General features: G+C 65.8%; 2 protein-coding genes across 15 annotated transcripts; both read left to right on the forward strand.

Annotated features, from left to right (window-relative positions):
* Positions 1-1,329: 1,329 nt before the first annotated feature.
* On the forward strand, positions 1,330-9,659 carry MAPK12 (mitogen-activated protein kinase 12). 3 transcript variants are annotated; one of them, XM_046011063.1, is made up of 13 exons: positions 1,330-1,669; positions 1,747-1,876; positions 4,242-4,300; positions 5,094-5,205; positions 5,290-5,319; positions 5,541-5,588; positions 6,049-6,163; positions 6,431-6,502; positions 6,624-6,703; positions 6,784-6,862; positions 6,947-7,120; positions 9,348-9,447; positions 9,529-9,659. In XM_046011063.1, exons 1-12 carry the CDS (start codon positions 1,545-1,547, stop codon positions 9,425-9,427), a joined length of 1,104 nt encoding a protein of 367 aa, XP_045867019.1. In that variant the 5' UTR covers positions 1,330-1,544; the 3' UTR covers positions 9,428-9,447; positions 9,529-9,659. The 3 variants fall into 3 exon arrangements, 2 of the variants coding, with proteins under 2 accessions (XP_045867019.1, XP_045867020.1); XM_046011064.1 differs by having other exon boundaries at positions 9,348-9,450; positions 9,529-9,657; XR_006819570.1 differs by lacking the exon at positions 9,529-9,659 and having other exon boundaries at positions 6,967-7,120; positions 9,348-9,446.
* A 1,901-nt stretch (positions 9,660-11,560) lies between these two features.
* Positions 11,561-16,602, forward strand: HDAC10 (histone deacetylase 10). 12 transcript variants are annotated; one of them, XM_046011058.1, is made up of 20 exons: positions 11,561-11,695; positions 11,766-11,900; positions 12,131-12,227; positions 12,440-12,537; positions 12,634-12,738; positions 12,873-12,941; positions 13,047-13,173; positions 13,347-13,412; positions 13,602-13,661; positions 13,737-13,826; positions 13,980-14,086; positions 14,159-14,226; positions 14,296-14,554; positions 14,657-14,741; positions 15,058-15,143; positions 15,288-15,344; positions 15,499-15,577; positions 15,738-15,920; positions 16,011-16,170; positions 16,329-16,602. In XM_046011058.1, exons 1-20 carry the CDS (start codon positions 11,637-11,639, stop codon positions 16,346-16,348), a joined length of 2,010 nt encoding a protein of 669 aa, XP_045867014.1. In that variant the 5' UTR covers positions 11,561-11,636; the 3' UTR covers positions 16,349-16,602. The 12 variants fall into 12 exon arrangements, 9 of the variants coding, with proteins under 9 accessions (XP_045867014.1, XP_045867015.1, XP_045867009.1 ...); XM_046011059.1 differs by having other exon boundaries at positions 13,743-13,826; XM_046011053.1 differs by having other exon boundaries at positions 13,347-13,661.
* Positions 16,603-17,622: the final 1,020 nt, after the last annotated feature.

The following is a 17,622-nucleotide window of genomic DNA, read 5'->3' on the forward strand; positions in this document are numbered from 1 at the left end:
AGTGTAGCTACGGGGCCTCAGGTCCTGGGGAATGGGAGCAGAGCTGGGACATGCCCCGCATGGGGAAACCTGCCAGACCCCTGGGCCCCACCATAAGTAAGCGAGCCAGCTAGGGGCTTCCTGGAGGAGGCAACCCAGGGCATGAAGGGCACAGGTGGTTGTGACTCCGGTGACCTCAGGCGGCTCTGACTGGCCTCCAGCTGCTGGGTGCTGCGCCGCAGCCAGGGTGTAAAGCTGCCCTGGCCGGCTCTGAGCTGCTGATTCATGGTGTCTGTGGCCGGGAGGGCACAGAGGGGCTGCGGGGGACCCTGCGAATCCTGTTACCCCACTCGGTCTCAGACCTGCCTCACTGAGCTGGGAGAGGTCCGGGAGGGGTCTCTGTCTTCCAAGAGAATCTGGTCCAGGGTGTGGCCAGACCTCTGGAAGGATGATGCCGACGCCCCCACCTAGGGGTAAGGGGGGCACTGAAGGCCCAAGCCGGGCCCTCCTTCACCCCTGGGGTCAGGGATAACTTTCCGCAGGGAGAGGAGAGGCTCAGGCCAGGCTTAGGACAAATGAGGAGAAAGCTGGGAAGGAGGCAGAAAAGGCAAAGGGACCCCCACAGACTAAGAGCAGGCTTCCCACCTGCCGGGTGGGTGCCAAGAAGGGAGCTGGGTGTGCACCAGGGCCCAAGGAGGACCTACAGGACCAGCCTCTCTGGCTCCTGGGGTTGGGAGGCCTGGGCTGGGTGGTCACAGGGAGGAGGCCCAGCTCCTCCACGGGAAAGGGGGATGCAGGCTTGGGGGCTGGGGAACCCCACACTGGGATGTGGATGGATCCGTCCCAGGGGAAGGGGGTGGCCTGGGGGGTGGGCGGTTGGCCTGGGGGACACAGCATCCAGCTCAGGGCACTCCGGGGTGGGGGGCCCGGGTTGATGGGATGGAGTTGGTGAGGGAGGTGGACTGTGACCCGCCGCTGGGAATATTAGCGCTAAGGTCCGCGCTGCCCAGGATGGGTCCAGCTCCCCGGCGCGTGGCTACTAAGGGGAGCCGCAGCCCCACGGGACTGGTGCTAAGACACCCCCACGCGGCCCCGGGGAGTCCGGCCCGGCCCGGGGGAAGAGGCGGCCGGGGTCTCCAGTGCGGTCCGGCCCCGCGCGGCCCGGCGGCGCTCCCCTCCCCCGCTCCCCTCCCCCGCTCCGCCCCTCCCCCAGCTCCCCCAGCCCCGCCCGCGGCGGTCGCCTCAGGTTTCCGCGGGGGCCGGAGGGCGGGCGGGGCGTCACGTGCGCGCGGCCCGGGGGCCGGTTGGTCCGCAGGCGGGGGAGGGACCCCGCGCTCCCCGGGCGGGGGCTGGGGTCGGGCCGGGGTCGGCGGCTCCCGGCTCCCTGGAGGGCGGCCCCAGGACGGGGAGAGCCGAGGCCGGAGGGCCCCAGCGGCGGGCGGGCGGGCGACGGCGCGGAGCAGGCTTTGCCCACGCGGTGGCCCCGGCGGATCCCGGGCGCCCGGTCCTCGCGGCGCAGCGCCCACGGGGTCGGGGTCGGGTCGGGGGCGGCGCCCGGCAGGGCCATGAGCTCGCCGCCGCCCGCCCGCAGGGGCTTCTACCGCCAGGAGGTGACCAAGACGGCCTGGGAGGTGCGCGCCGTGTACCAGGACCTGCAGCCCGTGGGCTCGGGCGCCTACGGCGCGGTGTGGTGAGCGCGCGGGGCGGGGCGGGGGCGCGCGGGCGGGGGCGCGCGGGGGGCCTCCCGCTGACCCGCGCGCCCCGCAGCTCGGCGGTGGACAGCCGCACCGGCCACAAGGTGGCCATCAAGAAGCTGTACCGGCCCTTCCAGTCGGAGCTGTTCGCCAAGCGCGCCTACCGCGAGCTGCGGCTGCTCAAGCACATGCGCCACGAGAACGTGAGTCGGCCGGGCCCCCCCACCTCGCCCGCGCCGGCCGGAGACTGGGGGGCCCGGCCGTTGTACCCCGGAACTGGGGGGCTCCACGTGGTGAGCCCTGAGAGCCGCTGCTTCCCGGGGGTCCAGGCCTCCCCGCGAGGCCGGTGCCCGCGAACGGCTTAGTTCCTTGGCTTCCTCCTGGGGCCACATCTGGCTCTTCAACCCAGGCCCTAGTCGGGGCTCGGACCCCTGGCCCAGGGCATCTCACCCCAACCCTGCCTCCAGCCAGGAGCCTGGAGGTGAGAGAGGACGTGCACAGGCGACCAGCGGTTATTCTGCAAGGGACGCTCAGCCTTTTTCCTCTTGCTGGCATCGCCCAGGCCGCACCCCAGGCCCCTTTCTCCAGCCCCTGCCCTGAGCAGTCTGCTCCAGTTGGCCCGCGGAGCCTCCCGTTCGGAAGGAGCAGGAGCGGGCGTCCTGGCAGGGGCTTCTCAGAGCCTTGCAGTCTCCTGTGCCCACGGGTTGAGGGAGCTGCTGTGTGGAGGGCACGAAGAAGAGTGCCCCCCCTCCCCGAGATGACTTCTTCTATGGGGGGAGGGATGGCAGATCTGGGGCCCCACCGGGCAAGGGTCTCCCTTGTTTCCGGACCTGCCCATAGGACACCACGTGCGGCTGCCCCTGCTCTCTCTTGTGGCCACTGCAGGCTTCTGAGAGCCTTCCTCCCTCCTCCCTCCTCCCTCCTGGGCCAACTGTTGTTCTCCATGTTCCCCCTACAGCCCCGGACTCTGCGTCTCTCCCAGAGACCATTCCTGCCACACCCCTAGTTTGGGCCCCCTCTCAGGGCTGGTGGTTTGGGTACCCAGACCCTGGGCTGATCATGCTCTAGACAGGTGGTCCGGACCCTCCTGGACCATCAGAGCCTCCAGCCTCGTCGGGGAACATGAGTCCCATGTCTGCCAGGAAACTCGTTCCCTCAGTTCTTGGCTGACGCTCACCCTCTTAACTCCTTGAGTGGGTCCTTCATTCCCTCAGACTTTCCATCTCTGTCCTTAGCCCTTCCCCAGTGAAACCCACTCACAGCGGACACCAGCCCAGCGCCGACCTCACCACATTGTGGTTACACCGGTCGTGCCCAGGCTTGGTCCCCGCGGAGACAGAGTCCGCCCCTCAAGGTTTCCTCCTCCTCCCCGGCCACCCCCACTCCCACTCCCCACCCTGCCCATCCCCTAAGGTCTCAGGGCTTTCTCTTCAGACGCTGCTCACCCATGGCCCAGTCCCCTCCTCTGTGCCATACCAGCTGAGGTCCTAATCCGCCAGCCACAGGAGCCGCTGCCTCCGCGCCCTGCACGCAGCTGGGAGGCTCTGCCAGGCGTCCCCTTGCTTTCTCAGGAGAGTGCTGAGGCCGTAAGAGGCTGAGCGCCACGGCAGGGGCTGCCCTTCCCCTCCTTAAGGCCAGATGCCGCCCTGCAGTGGCACAGAAGTCTCTAGCGACCTCGCGGATCCGCCCCCCCGTGGGAACCCTGTCTTCCAAACTCTTCTTGCCAGGACACTGTCCGGTTCCCCAGGCCTCCCCGGCTTCCAGGCCCCTCAGTGAACATCCCTCTGTGTTCTCTCCTCCACTGTGCCCATGACTCCAGCCCCGCTGGCCGCAGAGCTCACCTCAGTGTCCCTCCGCCTGTGTCCACTCTTGCCTCGCTCCTGTCTGTCCCCACACAGCAAGCAGTGGACACACTTGTTTAAACCCTTGCTCAGAAGCTCCTAGGGTCCAAGCCAGACCTGGCATGCACAGGCCTGCTTGGGCTCCCTCTGGCCTCTCCTTGGCTACTTCCTGGCTTGGGCCTTGGCCACCTGGCCTTTCTCCTCGTGTTCCTCAAACACTTGAAGTGTTCTCCCTTCGGCCTCGGCCGTCGTTCGCATGGCCTGCCAGGTGTCCCCCGCTGGCACTTGCGCCTGGCCGCTCTGCTGTATAGGCCTCCCAGGGTCCGCAGGGCGGGCTCCACTGTGGGCCTGCCTGGGGCTCTCCAGCAGGGGCGAGGCTCCCTGCTGGACCTGCTGGTTGTCGCCCTTCCCTGGTCTCGGGTCTTCCGTGGAGATGAGGAGAGGGGGAGGAAGGCCATGGGAGCTGACCCAGACTGGGAGCTGCCCCTCCCCCAGGGGATCCCTACGGTCACCGTTCAAAAATAGCCTGTGTCTAGGGACACGTGTGTCAGGGCTGGGCCGCCCTGCCAGGAGACAGAGCCAGGCCCCGCGGACATTGGGAGGAGATGGGGACGGCGGTGGGGGGGCTTTCCTCCCCTGAGCACAGTGCCCGCTTTGGGGGTGTACCCGAGCTGCCGTGCCCTCCACGGAGCCCGCATTCCACCCAGTACTCCGGGTTCCTCCCCAGGTCATCGGGCTGCTGGACGTGTTCACGCCTGATGAAACCCTGGATGATTTCACAGACTTGTGAGTGCGGTCTTGGGCAGGCTGTGCAGGGTAAAGGAGTGTTGGGTGCTGCTGGGTGCTGACTCAGGTTCCGTGTTGGCATGCGGGCCGCCCTGCGGCCCGGGCTGGGGTCCGAACCCGGGACCCATGGCAGTGGCACGGCTGGGTGGATCCTGGGCCTCCTCCCACCACACTGGGCGCTGGCCCCCTCCGGAGCGGGAGGTGCGGACCCATCTGTTAGCCGGCAGGTCCCGTGCTCTCGGACCCTGTGTGTAGCCTGTATGGAGAGCTGCTGGCCTTTGCTGGCAGGCAGGGGCGCGGTAGCAGTCGGCCTGCCTGTGGCTGCTGCCCCTGGATTCGCACTGCGGTGGGCCAGGAGCCAGAGGCTGAGCTGGGGACGGGCTGAGCACGGCTCCTCACCGTCCAACCTTGCAGAGGTTACGGACCTGCACCGGCCCCTGTCCCGGCGAGGTGCTAAATGTCTGTCCTCTGTGGCTGTCTCCTGCAACCTGTCCAGTGTGCTCCTCTGATCCTTGTGTCCTGCTGTCCCCACCCCTGCCCACAGGCCCTGCCCTCCTTTCTCTGGCACCCTCTTCCGCCTGTGATCCTGGTGCTCCCCGGACCCTAGCCTCCGTGGGGTCCTGCAGGAAACTGTTCTGGGGCAGGGTGGGCAAAAGAGCCGCGGTTGGGCTCGGGAGCGGCGGGGGGAGCCTGGTGCTGCCCACGTGCGGAAAGGGGAGCCCGTGTGCCATCTCCGGATCCCCAGGGGCTGAGTGGGTGTGATGCCGGCATCTGCATCCGCCCCGTCCCTCAGTTACCTGGTGATGCCGTTCATGGGGACTGACCTGGGCAAGCTCATGAAGCACGAGAAGCTGAGTGAGGACCGAGTCCAGTTCCTCGTCTACCAGATGCTGAAGGGGCTAAAGGTAGGCGCGTGCAGGGGCGCAGCGGACCGGGCTGGGACGGCTGGTCTCCGGGAGCTGACTGCCGCACCGTCTCTGTCCCTGTAGTATATCCACGCTGCTGGCATCATCCACAGGGTAGGTCCTCGTGGCGGTGGGAGGTCCCCCTTGCCTACAGGTGAGGGAGGGGCCTGGCCGCCCGGAGCCCCCATTGCGGGGCGCAGCTGTTGGGGGCGTGGGACCAGTGCCCTTCTTGGAAGGGCTGCTGGGCGGGGCTGGCCGGAGGCGGGGAGTGGGGGCTCTTCTCTGCCTGCACGCCCGTGGGAGGGGCTGCGCGGCCACCTCTCTCCTGCCCCCAGGACCTGAAGCCCGGCAATCTGGCGGTCAACGAGGACTGTGAGCTGAAGGTGTGTGTTGTGGGGGAGGCTCTCCCCACCCGTCCATTTGCCTGTTGCCCGTGGTCCTCAGACCCCAGCCATGCAGGCCAGGGCGGCCCCGGATACTGGGGGGCATGGGGCACACTCCGTACCTCATTGAAGTGAAGGGAGGGAAGTGGCCCCAGTCCCCGATGCCTGAGTCAGGGTAGGGCCAAGGGTCCTCTCCAAATGGGCTGGCCAAGTCCTGGGGTGGGCAGGGAGTGGAGGAGCAGGGAAAGGACACCTACCGGGGCGCCTGCTGCCGAGGGCAGTGGAGGGCAAGGTCAGTGGGGCTAGGAGCACTGGCTGGGGAGGCTTGGGGAGTCTGTGGCCGTGACCTCGGGTCCTGGAGGGCTGGCAGGAGGCCCCGGTGTGGCCAGTTCTCCCTGATCATGGGCTGACCCAGCTACTCCCTGGGGGCCGCTTTGCCCCACCTTGATTCTGACTGTAGATCCTGGACTTCGGCCTGGCGAGGCAGGCCGACAGCGAGATGACCGGGTACGTGGTGACTCGGTGGTACCGGGCACCCGAGGTCATCTTGAATTGGACGCGCTACACGCAGACAGGTGAGAAGCTGCCCAGAGACGCAGAGTCGCCCTGGCGCCAGCCTCCTGGGCCAGGCCCACCGGCTTCCAGTTCTCCCTGGGAAGTCCGGGGCCGGCTCCTCCCCGGGAAGGCTGCCGAACTGGGATGGGAGCTGGGTGAGGTGAGGGTGTGACAGGCTAGACACGGCCGCCTTGCCCGTGTCTCTCCCCCGCCCCCCCCCCCCCCACGTGTGTGTGCCCCTGCCCTCCCTGGCCCCCAGAGCCCTGACGCAGGGGCTTCTGTTTCAGTGGACATCTGGTCGGCGGGCTGCATCATGGCAGAGATGATCACAGGGAAGACGCTGTTCAAGGGCAGTGACCGTATCCTACCCCCGAGGAGGGCAGTGACCGTATCCTACCCCCGAGGAGGGGCCGGCGGGGCCTGGGTGGGGGCTGGGCGTGCTGCTCTCCGCCCTGTTCTGTGCTCCTGACCTTGGCGCAGACCTGGACCAGCTGAAGGAGATCATGAAGGTCACCGGGACGCCTCCTGCTGAGTTTGTGCAGAGGTTGCAGAGTGCCGACGTGAGTTGAGACCTGGATGGGGGCTGCGGGGGCTGGGCCTGGGTCGGGGGGTCGGACCCTGACCTTTGCTTCCCGAAAAGGCGAAGAACTACATGAAGGGCCTCCCCGAGTTGGAGAAGAAGGATTTTGCCTCCATCCTGACTAATGCAAGCCCTCTGGGTAGGACTGGACTTGGGGGGGAGCGTTGGGTCAGGGACTAGGGCGCCACGGCCTGCGACCCTCCCTGAGCAGCCCTCCCCGTAGCTGTGAACCTTCTGGAGAAGATGCTGGTGCTGGACGCAGAGCGGCGGGTGACTGCGGCTGAGGCGCTGACCCACCCCTACTTCGAGTCACTACAGGACACGGAGGACGAGCCCACGGCCCAGAAGTATGATGAGTCCTTTGATGATATGGATCACACGCTGGACGAGTGGAAACGTGAGTGGGGGCTCTGGCAGGGCCTGTGGAGGGACCTTGAGAACCCAGCGCCCGGCTCCAGGGCTCAGGGTTGGGTCCCCCTACCTGGGGATGCCGGTCATGTGAGGGATACACAGACGGTCAGAGGGCAATGGGGCTTCTTGGCCAAGGTGACCTCTGGCTGGAGCTGAAGGATGAGACAAGGTTCCAGGCAGGGGGTTTAGCACTGACCAGAGCAGGAGGTGAATTCCGAAGACTGTGGTAGACAGCTCCCAGCTCAGGGGCCTTGCGAGCCCTGACTCTCTCCCTGCCCTGGCGGCCTGGCCCCAGCGCTTCCCGTCTCCCCCCTGTGCTGGCCAGAGACCTGGGCTGTTCTGGAGCCCCTCTGCACCCTCTTGTCCCCCAGACCGCCACTGTTCCCTCTTGAGGTTGTCCTCGTCTTTGCACCCTCTTTTTTTAAAAAAAGATTTACTTATTTTAGAGGGAGGGAGTGGTGGGCATGTGCACGTGGGAGGCAGGGCAGGGCAGAGGGAGGGAGAGGACCTCAAGCAGACTCTGCTGAGTGTACAGCCTAACCCGGGGCTTGATACCACGACGCTGAGATCCTGACCTTAGCCAAAACCAAGAGTCGGACACTCCACTGACTGAGCCACGCAGGTACCCCTCTTTGCCCCTTTCAGGACCTCTCCCACTTGGACTGCTGCGCACCAGGTGGCAGGATAGGGCCCACCCCAGGCAGCCTCCTCCACACCCTTGCCCATCCCTTCTAGTCCTGCTGAGCCGTGCAGACCCACCGAAACCTGTGCTCGGCACCGCCGGGCTGGGCACTGGCAGTCGCCTTAGAGCGATGTCCCCTGCCCTCATCTTTCAGGGCCCAACCAGCACATGCTAGGCCTCAGGCTGGGCTTGAGGACACCTGCCAGGAGCTCAGGCTGCATGCTGGGACTGGCTTTGCAGCGTGGCAGGCAATGAGGGCTGGGCTCAGTGTCTTTCTCCTGGTGGCTGCAGGACCAGCCTGGAGGGTGCTGGAAATAGCTGCAGACAGCATTCAGGTCTGGTCGTGGCTCTGCCTCAGACCTGGGGCCTTGATGCTGCACATGGGGGTGGGGGGGGGACGGGACTGGTGGTTCTCAGACCCTGTTCCTTGCTCACTGGGCAGCTTGGTGCCTCTGGCAGGGCCCCACTCCTATCTCTGCTTATATGTTGGGTTCCGTTTGATGAAAACCTTCTGTTGCTAAAAAAGATAACATGAAAACCACAAGCCACAGAACGCTTTCTGTGGTCCTCACCCACACACGGTGGTAAGAACTTTCACTTTTGCTGCAGACCATGGTGAACACGTGACCTGTTGGCGGCCGAGCCCCTGGTTAGGAATGCTGACTCTCATCACCTCCCATTTCCCTGGGAACAGTCAGCTTCACACAAACATCCCCTGTGGGGGCTGACCCCCAGGTTAGGGTTAGGTGAGGGGCCTGGGGGCCCCCGGCTGGGCAGGAGCACACAGGTACCACAAGCAGGGCGAGCCCCACAGAGCACCTGCTCCAAACACAGTGTTTCCTGCGCTGGGCCTGTGGAGACCGGTGTTCCCCAGACAGGTGCTCCACTGGCCAGGGAAGCACATCGGGCCTTCTACCTTCCTCTGGGATGGCTGGCTCTGGGCTCACATTTCAGGGACCATGACCATCTGGCGAGGAGGGTAGAAGCTGTGGGTGTTGGTGGGAGTTCTTGTCATTGACGTTGTTGTGGATATTCGGGATCCAGGAACTGGGCTGTGTTCTGGTGGGGACCACTTGAGTAGACACATGGATTTATATTCGGAGGATAGGGTCTGCTCATTATGTCATGGTGTGGGGCCAGGGCCCGCCTGGCCACTCTAGGGCTGCAGGAGCCCCATCAAGGTGGGTAGCTCCTGTGGATGGACACAGGTGGGCTGAGTGTGGCCACAGCCTGCGATGAAGTCGCATGTGTGGGACAAGGGCAGCCTATCCGGCACCTGCACTCCAGCAGTGACTTCTGACCCCGATGTTTTTGGGGACTGGCTAGGTGCCTGGGTCACTGGCTAACAGGCTGTGCTTTAGGCCCGGGAGCTCTCCCCTCCCCCACCCTGAGAGGCAAGTACCAGAGCCCCCGGGCCAGTGCTCTTCCTGGGTCACTGGCTTCCACCCTGGGTGTTCATCCTAGGAGGTGATTCTGAAGGGTGATGAGGTCCCTTCTCCCATGACAGTCTGTCTCTGTCACCCCAACCCAGGTGTCACATACAAAGAAGTGCTCAGCTTCAAGCCTCCCCGGCAGCTGGGGACCAAGGTCTCCAAGGAGACGGCTCTGTGAAGACCGCTGGGCCCTGAGAGGTGGTGAGGACGCCCTGGGGATCCTGGTTGGGCCTCCTACCTGGAAGGGGGATCCTAACGATTACTGTGACTTTGGTTGAGGTTTATGTCCCAGGAGACCTCTGGTTCCACGGACCCCCCCCCCCCAAGGCTGTTACCCCGCTCTCAAGACTCCCACTTCAGCCTAAACTTGGGGGAACATCTGGACCTTCTGGACAGGATGTCAGCCTGACTGGGGACTGGCCTCTGACTCCCTGAGCGGTGGTCCCCTCCCCCAGGTGCAATAAGGAGCCTCAGAGCCTGTGTGGGGCTGGGGGGTGAGGCTTGGGGTCAAGGCCTGGCCTCTGACCTTGCCTGCTCCAGCCGCCGCTGAAGCCCAGCTGAAACAGCAGAGAAAGGACAGGGCGGGCGCGCAGTGCCTACTCAGGGACGTCTGTCCTGAGGGGCGTGGCTGTGGACTCCCCTGAACCCCTAGCCCAGAACGGGCCATGCCACACAGCTGGAAGGAATAAACCCTTTTGTAGAGGGCGCACTCTGGCTTTCCTAATTCTCAGGCTGGATCTCCGCCTCTGGGCGTCTGAGCTGCAGCCTGGCATAGAGGCGCTGGCCATGGGGCCCCAGGCCCTACTCAGCAGCTGGGGATGGGCCCCGCCTTCTTCTAATGGCTCAGATTCTGGAGCCAGACGCCAGGCAGGGCCTGGTGAGGACGGGGTCAGGCTCCGGCGGGGGGCTCAGTCCCAGCTGTCTGGGCTCCCTGCGCTCTCGAAGCCAGGCTCCTAGCGAGGAGGGGTCCCGCTAGGTGCTTTGAGACGCCTGTGGCACCCCAGCGTCCTCGGCGAGCCCGCGCCGCCCTCTGCCAGCCACTGGACGTGGACAGCGGGGTCAGGGGCCAACCCGGGCTCCTCCCACCTGTCCGACGGCAGGGGCGCCGAAAGCGGGGCCAGGCTGTCCCCCTTCTTCCGGCCTGGAGCTCGGCTGCACACGCGAACGGCCGGCCCCGGCAAGCATGGTCCACAAGTTGCCAAAGTGGACACGGGCCTCCTCCGCGGCGGGCTCTGCGACGCCCCCGGACCGACGCCGGCCGGGACCCTCGGCGCCGAGCCGTTCCCGGAGGCGCCCCGAGCCCCGCCCTAGAGCCACGTGACCCGGGATGGCCACTCAGTGTACGCCGCTGCGCGGCCGCCGTGACTGCCGCAGGGGCGGGCACCGCCCCAAAGGGCCCGTCGGGGTCTTCCCCAGAGCCCGGGGGGACTCCCGCAGCCCGCGCCTGGATCGGAGCGTGGGGGCCCCTGCGGGGTCGCGCGCCGCGGTGGGCAGGGCCCTCTCGGGGCCGCCGTCGAGGTCGTTCCGGCACTCTGGGGAGCCGAGGAACGGGATTGGTGGCGCCCCCGCCCCAGGGCCTCCGCTTCCAAGACCCCGGGTCCTCAGGACTTGCGCTCCCGGCCCCGCGCGCCGCCCCGAGGCCCCGCCCCCGGAACCCGCCTGGAGACCCCGGGGCCCCGCCTCCGGCGAGCGCGCGCAGGGCCCTAGGCCCCGCCCCCCCGAGGCCCGGGGTTTCCGGCCGGCGGCTCCCGCGTGCGCGCTGGCGGGCTCTGGGGCTCGGTCCGCGCCGCCCCCCGTGCCGGCCTCGTGCACTCGTCGCCGCCTTCCTCCCCCGCTCGGCCCCCGCCCTGCCTCGCCCCCGGCTCGCCGCTGCTCCTCCAGCGCTGGCGAGGACGGGCCCCTGCGCGGCGCGGGACGGGACGGGCTGCGGGCGTGTCTGACGCCTGGGCCCGCGCGGTCCGCGAGGGTCGGGGGGACCTTGGGGCGGACGGGACGCTCCGTGGTGCCGCCGTGACGGTCCTGGGTCCGTGCCCCGCCGCTCCCTCCCGCCCCTTCGCGTAGCCGCGTCCGGCTCGGGGCTGCCGGGGGAGGTGGAGCCGCGGCCCCGGGCGTCAGGCCCGCCCCGCTCCGGTCAGGCCGCGCTTCGGGCGGGGTTTTGGGCGGCGGGGGCCGGACCGTGCCGGTCGGAGTCTCAGGAGGCCGGAAGCCTGGGCCACCCCGCGGACTGCGACTGCGGCCGGCGGCTGGCCGCGTGCCTGGGTTGTGCGCGTTTGTGCCCCGGCTCCGCGAGCGCCGCCCCAGTTGTGTGCCGGGGGGTGAGCGGCTCCCCGGGGCTGCCCGCAGGGAACAGGCGGGGCACCCACCTGCTTCCCCGGGGCGGCTGGGCCATGAGGACGGCGCTCGTGTACCACGAGGAAATGACAGCCGCCCGGCTGCTCTGGGACGAGTAAGTGTGACCTTACACCTAAGGGAGCATGGGGAGGGGGCTCTGGTCGCTGAGCGCGGTGTCCACGCAGCCCCGAGTGTGAGATCGAGCGTCCGGAGCGCCTGACCGCAGCCGTGGAGCGCCTGCAGCAGGGTGGCCTGGAGCAGAGGTGTCTGCGGTTGGCAGCTCGAGAGGCCTCAGAGGCGGAGCTGGGCCTGGTGCACAGGTCAGATCCCCCGGAGCCATGCACCACAGAGGCCACCGCCTGGGACGTGCAAACGCCCAGCCTGCCCGGGTCTTGAAAACAGAGCTCCCCTGCCTGCCTCAGCTTCACTACTGGGTGGTTGGGGGAGGGAACAGTGAGGTGGGCGGTCCCACCAGGGTCCAACTCCTCCTCCTCCTCCCCTCCTTGCTGCCTTGGGGGTGACCTTGTCTTGACGACCTGCTCCTCTGCAGCCCAGAGTATGTGTCCCTGGTGCGAGGAACCCAGGCCTTGAGCACCGAGGAACTGCAGGCGCTGTCTGGACAGTACGATGCTGTCTACTTCCACCCGGTGCGGCCCTGGGGACAACCCCCCCCCACCATGCACATCTGCCTTTCTGTGCCTGTTTTACCTCCGGGGACCCCCAACATTCAGGATTGTGCAAACGGTCTGCGTACCCTACTGGGAGCAGCTGCTGGGACCTGCACTGGGCAACGGGGCAGAGCCTGTGGTGTAGAGGGCGGGGGCTCATGGGCACCTCCACCCCCGCCCCCGCCCCGCAGAGCACCTTCCACTGCGCCCGGCTGGCCGCGGGCGCTGCGCTGCAGCTGGTGGATGCTGTGCTGACCGGAACTGCACACAACGGGCTCGCCCTGGTGAGGTGAGGGCTGTCCCCTTCCTGGGCTGCTCCTCCCTGTGGGTGGCCCTGGGAGGGCACAGGGTCAGTGAAGATTGATAGGTCAATCTTCACCCGCAGACCTCCGGGGCACCACAGCCAGAGGGCTGCTGCCAACGGGTTCTGTGTGTTCAACAACGTGGCCATAGCAGCCAGACATGCCCAGCAGCGGCATGATGTGCGCAGGTGTGTTGGGGCGGCTGCGGGGTGGGGTGGGCTGCTCTGAGACCCCGTGTGCTCCTCTCCTGCGCAGGGCTGGGCTCCTCGCCCCCAGGCTGGAGGCCCAGCCCCTGAGTGGCCTGTGCACTCCCTATCCACAGGATCCTCATCGTCGACTGGGACATCCACCACGGTCAGGGAATCCAGTATATTTTCGAGGATGACCCCAGGTGAGCTGGGGTCACCGGCCTTCCCTGCCACCCTTGGCTGGGAGCCATGGGGCTGAGGTCCTGACCTTTGAGCTGCAGCTTCTGACCTGGGCTGGCTGTCCACAGTGTTCTTTATTTCTCCTGGCACCGCTATGAGCACGGTCGCTTTTGGCCTTCTCTTCGGGAGTCAGATGCAGACGCTGTTGGGCTGGGGCCCGGCCGAGGCTTCACAGTCAATCTGCCCTGGAACCAGGTGCCCACCCCTCCCCCCAGCCCTGCCTCCAGGCCTCCCCCCCTGCCCCACAGCCGAACGTGGTCCAGGGCATCCTTCCAGGGTCACCCCCTGACCCTGGGCCCCAGGAGTGAAGACCCCAGAGCCTCCCACCCCCCATCCCAGGGCCTAGCTCTGATGCTTAATGGCCGCAGGTCGGGATGGGCAATGCCGACTACATGGCCGCCTTCCTGCACGTGCTGCTCCCTGTGGCCTTTGAGGTAACTGCATGGGGGCCAGGCATGGGTTGGTGGGAGGAGCATGGGGGGGGTGTTCTGTGCCTAGAGTCCACCCCGCCACCCCGCTGGAGCAGAACAGAGCCCTGTGGGTGGGGAGCGCTCTCTGGAGGGGCCTCCTTCACCCCCGTCCCAGGCTCTCTCTCGCCTGTCCCCACCTGGCCTTGTCTGCAGTTTGACCCTGAGCTGGTGCTCATCTCAGCGGGCTTTGACTCAGCGATTGGGGATCCCGAGGTGAGGTCTGGGTCTGGCTGGGGAGGGCGTCCGGGGGCCGGGGCCAGGCCCACTCACGTGGGGCTCTGGTCCCAGGGGCAGATGCAGGCCACGCCCGAGTGCTTCGCCCACCTGACGCGGCTGCTGCAGGTGCTGGCCGGGGGTCGGCTCTGTGCTGTGCTGGAGGTGACTGGCGGCGAGGGGGGCTCACTGGCTGGGGGTCAAGGTGCAGTCCGAGGGGGCCTGCTGTACCCGGCGGGGCATCCTGCCCGAGCTGGTGGTGCCCCGCCCGGCTCACAGCCCTGTCTAGTCCTGTTTCTGTTCTCTTGCTGCTCCCAGGGAGGCTACCACCTGGAGTCGCTGTCCCAGTCCGTGTGCATGGTGGTAAAGGCGCTGCTGGGCGACCCCGCCCCGCCCCTGTCGGGGCCCATGGTGCCTCGGCACAGGTATGGGGGCAGGGGACTGGGAAGGGCTGGGGGTTCGTGGCCAGGCCTGACTGCTCCTGCTTCTCCCCACAGTGCCCTGGAGTCCATCCAGAGCGTCCGGGCAGCCCAGGCCCCTCACTGGACCAGCCTTGGGCAGCAAGGTCGGTGTGGCCCGAGCCGGGAGTGGGGTTGCTCCCACACAGTGGCTTTGACCCTGAACTGCTCCCTAGGGTCGACCCCCACACTGAGTCTCAGCGCGTGCTCCCCAGAGAAGAGACCCTCCCCTGTGTCACCTGGGGGACCCAAGTGCCAGGCAGCGGAGGCCCAGCCCTCGGCTGTCCTGAGTTCACTCCTGGACCAGCTCTCCGCCACACCCCCTGTCCGCACGGCTGTCGCCCTGACTGCGCCAGCTGCTGTCCCAGTCCTGCCCCCCGACGTCCTCCGTCAGGAGGGGTCAGCCCCACAGGAGGAGACACAGGCCTGGGCCAGGTGGGCAGAGCAGGCCTGGGGAGAGGGGCGGGGCTGTGCGTACATGGGCCCTGGTGTCTGTGTCACTTCCTGTCCACGTGTCCCTCTGGTTTCCCGCCACAGGCTGCACGAGGCCCTGACCCAGGACACGGCTTTCGCTGCACTTGGGAAGGTCCTGCGTCTGTTGAATGGGATCCTGGAAGGACAGGTGGGGGTCCTGGGATGGGCCGAGGGGGCCATGGAGCTGGGGGCAGGGCCCCTGTCCGGGGAAGGCTGGATGGTGCAGAACCACATGGACCCTTCTAGAACAGCCCTTAGGGATGAGGTCACAAGTTCAGGGTCACTCAGTGTCCTCAACTACATGCTCTCCAACAGTTAGGGGAAGGCGGTGATTCACGTACAGTTTTGAGCAGCTTATTTCTAGCGGTGCAGCGGTCTGAGCTCAGGTCACACAGGCGGCAGCTCTGTAGCCGGGACTGAGAACGGGCGGATGTGACTGCCTGGTTGGGGGTTGCCCCCGACAGGTGAGCAGCGGCATCGCAACAACCCCAGCGGCAGCCCCCACCCTGGAGGTGGCCCTCCGACAGGGCTTGTCCCACGGAGCCCAGAGGTGAGTCTTCAGGGCACGGCCCGTGGGCACCCCATGCCTTGGCGGGGTAGCACCCTTCCTGTTTCCCACCCTGTGGGGAGGGCTCGGGGAATGGATTTCTGGCTGGGTGAGTGCAGCCTGTCCCGGGGCCACCTTCTCTTCTAGGGTGTTCTGTGTGGCTTTGGGACAGCTGGATCGGCCCCCAGACCTTGCCGATGATGGGTAGGTCGCTCAGGTCGTATGTGCATCCGGTCCTGTGTGTGGGCGGGCGCGTCAGCCTGGGTTCCCACGGGGGGTGGGGGGTGGGCAGGGCCTCCGCTTCTGCTGTCTGGGCTCGGGAGGGTGAGCCGCGTGTGTGCTCGCCTTTCCCTGGAAGGAGGACCCTGTGGCTGAACATCAGAGGCAAAGAAGCGGCCGCCCGGTCCACGTTCCACATGTCTGTGCCGCTGCCAGGGGTGAGCGGTGGGGTCACGGGTAGGGCAGCTGCTGCTCATGGGCGTCCTCGGGGGTCCAGATCCTGGCCTTCACCTGTCCTCCCTGGCTTTCTGTTGGGACTGCGGGAGGTGGAGTGATCCCTGGCTGAGGGTCTGGGCCGTGCTGCTGTCCTTCCCACAGACGACGGGCGGGTTCTTGAGCTGCATCCTGGCCCTCGTGCTGCCCCTAGCCTATGGCTTCCAGCCTGACCTGGTGCTGCTGGCGCTTGGACCAGCCCATGGCCTCCAGGATCCCCAAGCTGCACTCCTGGCTGCACTTCTGCGGGGGCCAGCGGGGGGCCGAGTCTTGGTCCTAGTGGGGCAGGTGAGTCTGGCAGGGCGGACGTGCTGTGGGTGGGGGGTGGGGGGTGGGGACAGACCAGTGACTTGCTGCCTCACCCTGCTCCTGGCCCAGGGGTCCGCACGCCACCTTGTGGGGGTCCTGGCCCGGGTGTTGCATGGAGAGCCACCCCCCAGCCTGGGTCCCTTCTCCATGGCCTCCCCCGACGACCTGCAGGCCCTGGCGCACTTGAGAGGGCAGCTGGAGGCACCGTGGGAGATGCTGCGGGTGGCTGGTAAGGCTGGGGGGCAGGGCTGAGGCTGGACGCACGGAGCGCAGGGGGACAGGCCTGCCGTAGAGCTATGTGGAGAGAGGAGCTCTCGTCCTGGGGACTGAGGTGCTGTCCTGAACCTGCTGATCGCGGTGACAGTGTGATCGCACACTTCTTCCCAGCTCCTTCTGGAGTGCCATGAGCTGGTAGCTTGAAGTCCCCCAGCGCGGAAGTCTTCGCATCCGGGAGATGCAAGCATTCGCCGGTACTCCACGGCTGGAGGTCTTTGTGCAGAGGGCCAGGCCACAGAGCTGTGGAGGGCGCTGGCTGGGGGTGCTCTGTCTGCGGCAGGGACCTGGAGCCCCCCCACCCCGGCCCACCTCTTCACAGGTGGCCCCATCCTCACTTCCTACGCTTCTCTGAACCTTAAAAATAAAACTGTTTTACTAGCAAGAATGGGTTTATTCGGGAGTAGCAGAGAATTGCAGTTTGGGACAAGGAGACTATGGCAAAACCGTAGGCAAGTTCCATAAGCGAAGAGGAACATTATTTTATGGAGAAGGAGGAAGCTGGGAGGGTTTGTTCTGAATGAGCTTCCGCTGGAGAAGAGCCCAGGATGGTGACGATTTCCTGATGATTCTCTGCCGGTGGTTCTTCTGTTGGGTCCCGCCTGGAGTCGGTGTGGAGAGGCACAGCTCCCCCTTCCGGTCTCCCCTTCTAGCACCCAAGCACACGTCAGAAAGTTTCCCTTTATTAGTTTCCACATTTCCCCCCTTTTGATCAAGACCTTTCTTTCTCGAAAGCATCACTGATCAAGAGTCGGGTTTTCCGTGTTTAGGGTTTTGTCTGTTGGTGCCGGGAAGGACTTTCCTGCCTGTCCGGTCCTACATCGGAGGGAAAGTGTGTGCCAGTTGGAAACCACCGAGGGCATGTCTGAGTCAGATGGGCGGTCCGGAGGGAGAACGGCCAGGGACCTCCTGTCTAAAGTCTGCATCTCCTCAAGGTTACAAATATCATTTCCTTAGTGAGCACGTGGGTTTCACAGAAGTTTTGACGGTTAACAAAATATGAAACCTAAAATAGCTACTTGAAACAGAAGAAGTAACATAACAATCCCAAACTGTAATGGTTCTAAACCAGACCATAGGTCTGTAGTTGCCAACTGAAGGTATGTATTGGCACTTATTTCAATTGAGAGGAGAAAAGTTCTTCCTGGGGCGGGGCGGGGGGTGCGACGTGGGCACTGCGAGAACGTAGGACAACAAGGAGCTGACTGGGAAAAACGAAGCAACAGCTGAACGAAAACAGCAAAACCTCAAAGATGCTCTGAAACTGTACTGTTCTCTCAAAAGAGCTGGAAACAACTGTCATCTATAATACAGCCTGCGTGGTGCAGATTCACAGGCTGAATTTGGGTAAGAATCCAGAGAGGTCAGGTGAAAGGGACTTTTGTGAACACGAACTTTCTAACCCTTC

The sequence above is a fragment of the Meles meles genome, chromosome 7, assembly GCF_922984935.1.
Source record: "Meles meles chromosome 7, mMelMel3.1 paternal haplotype, whole genome shotgun sequence".
NCBI classification, from domain to species: domain Eukaryota; kingdom Metazoa; phylum Chordata; class Mammalia; order Carnivora; family Mustelidae; genus Meles; species Meles meles.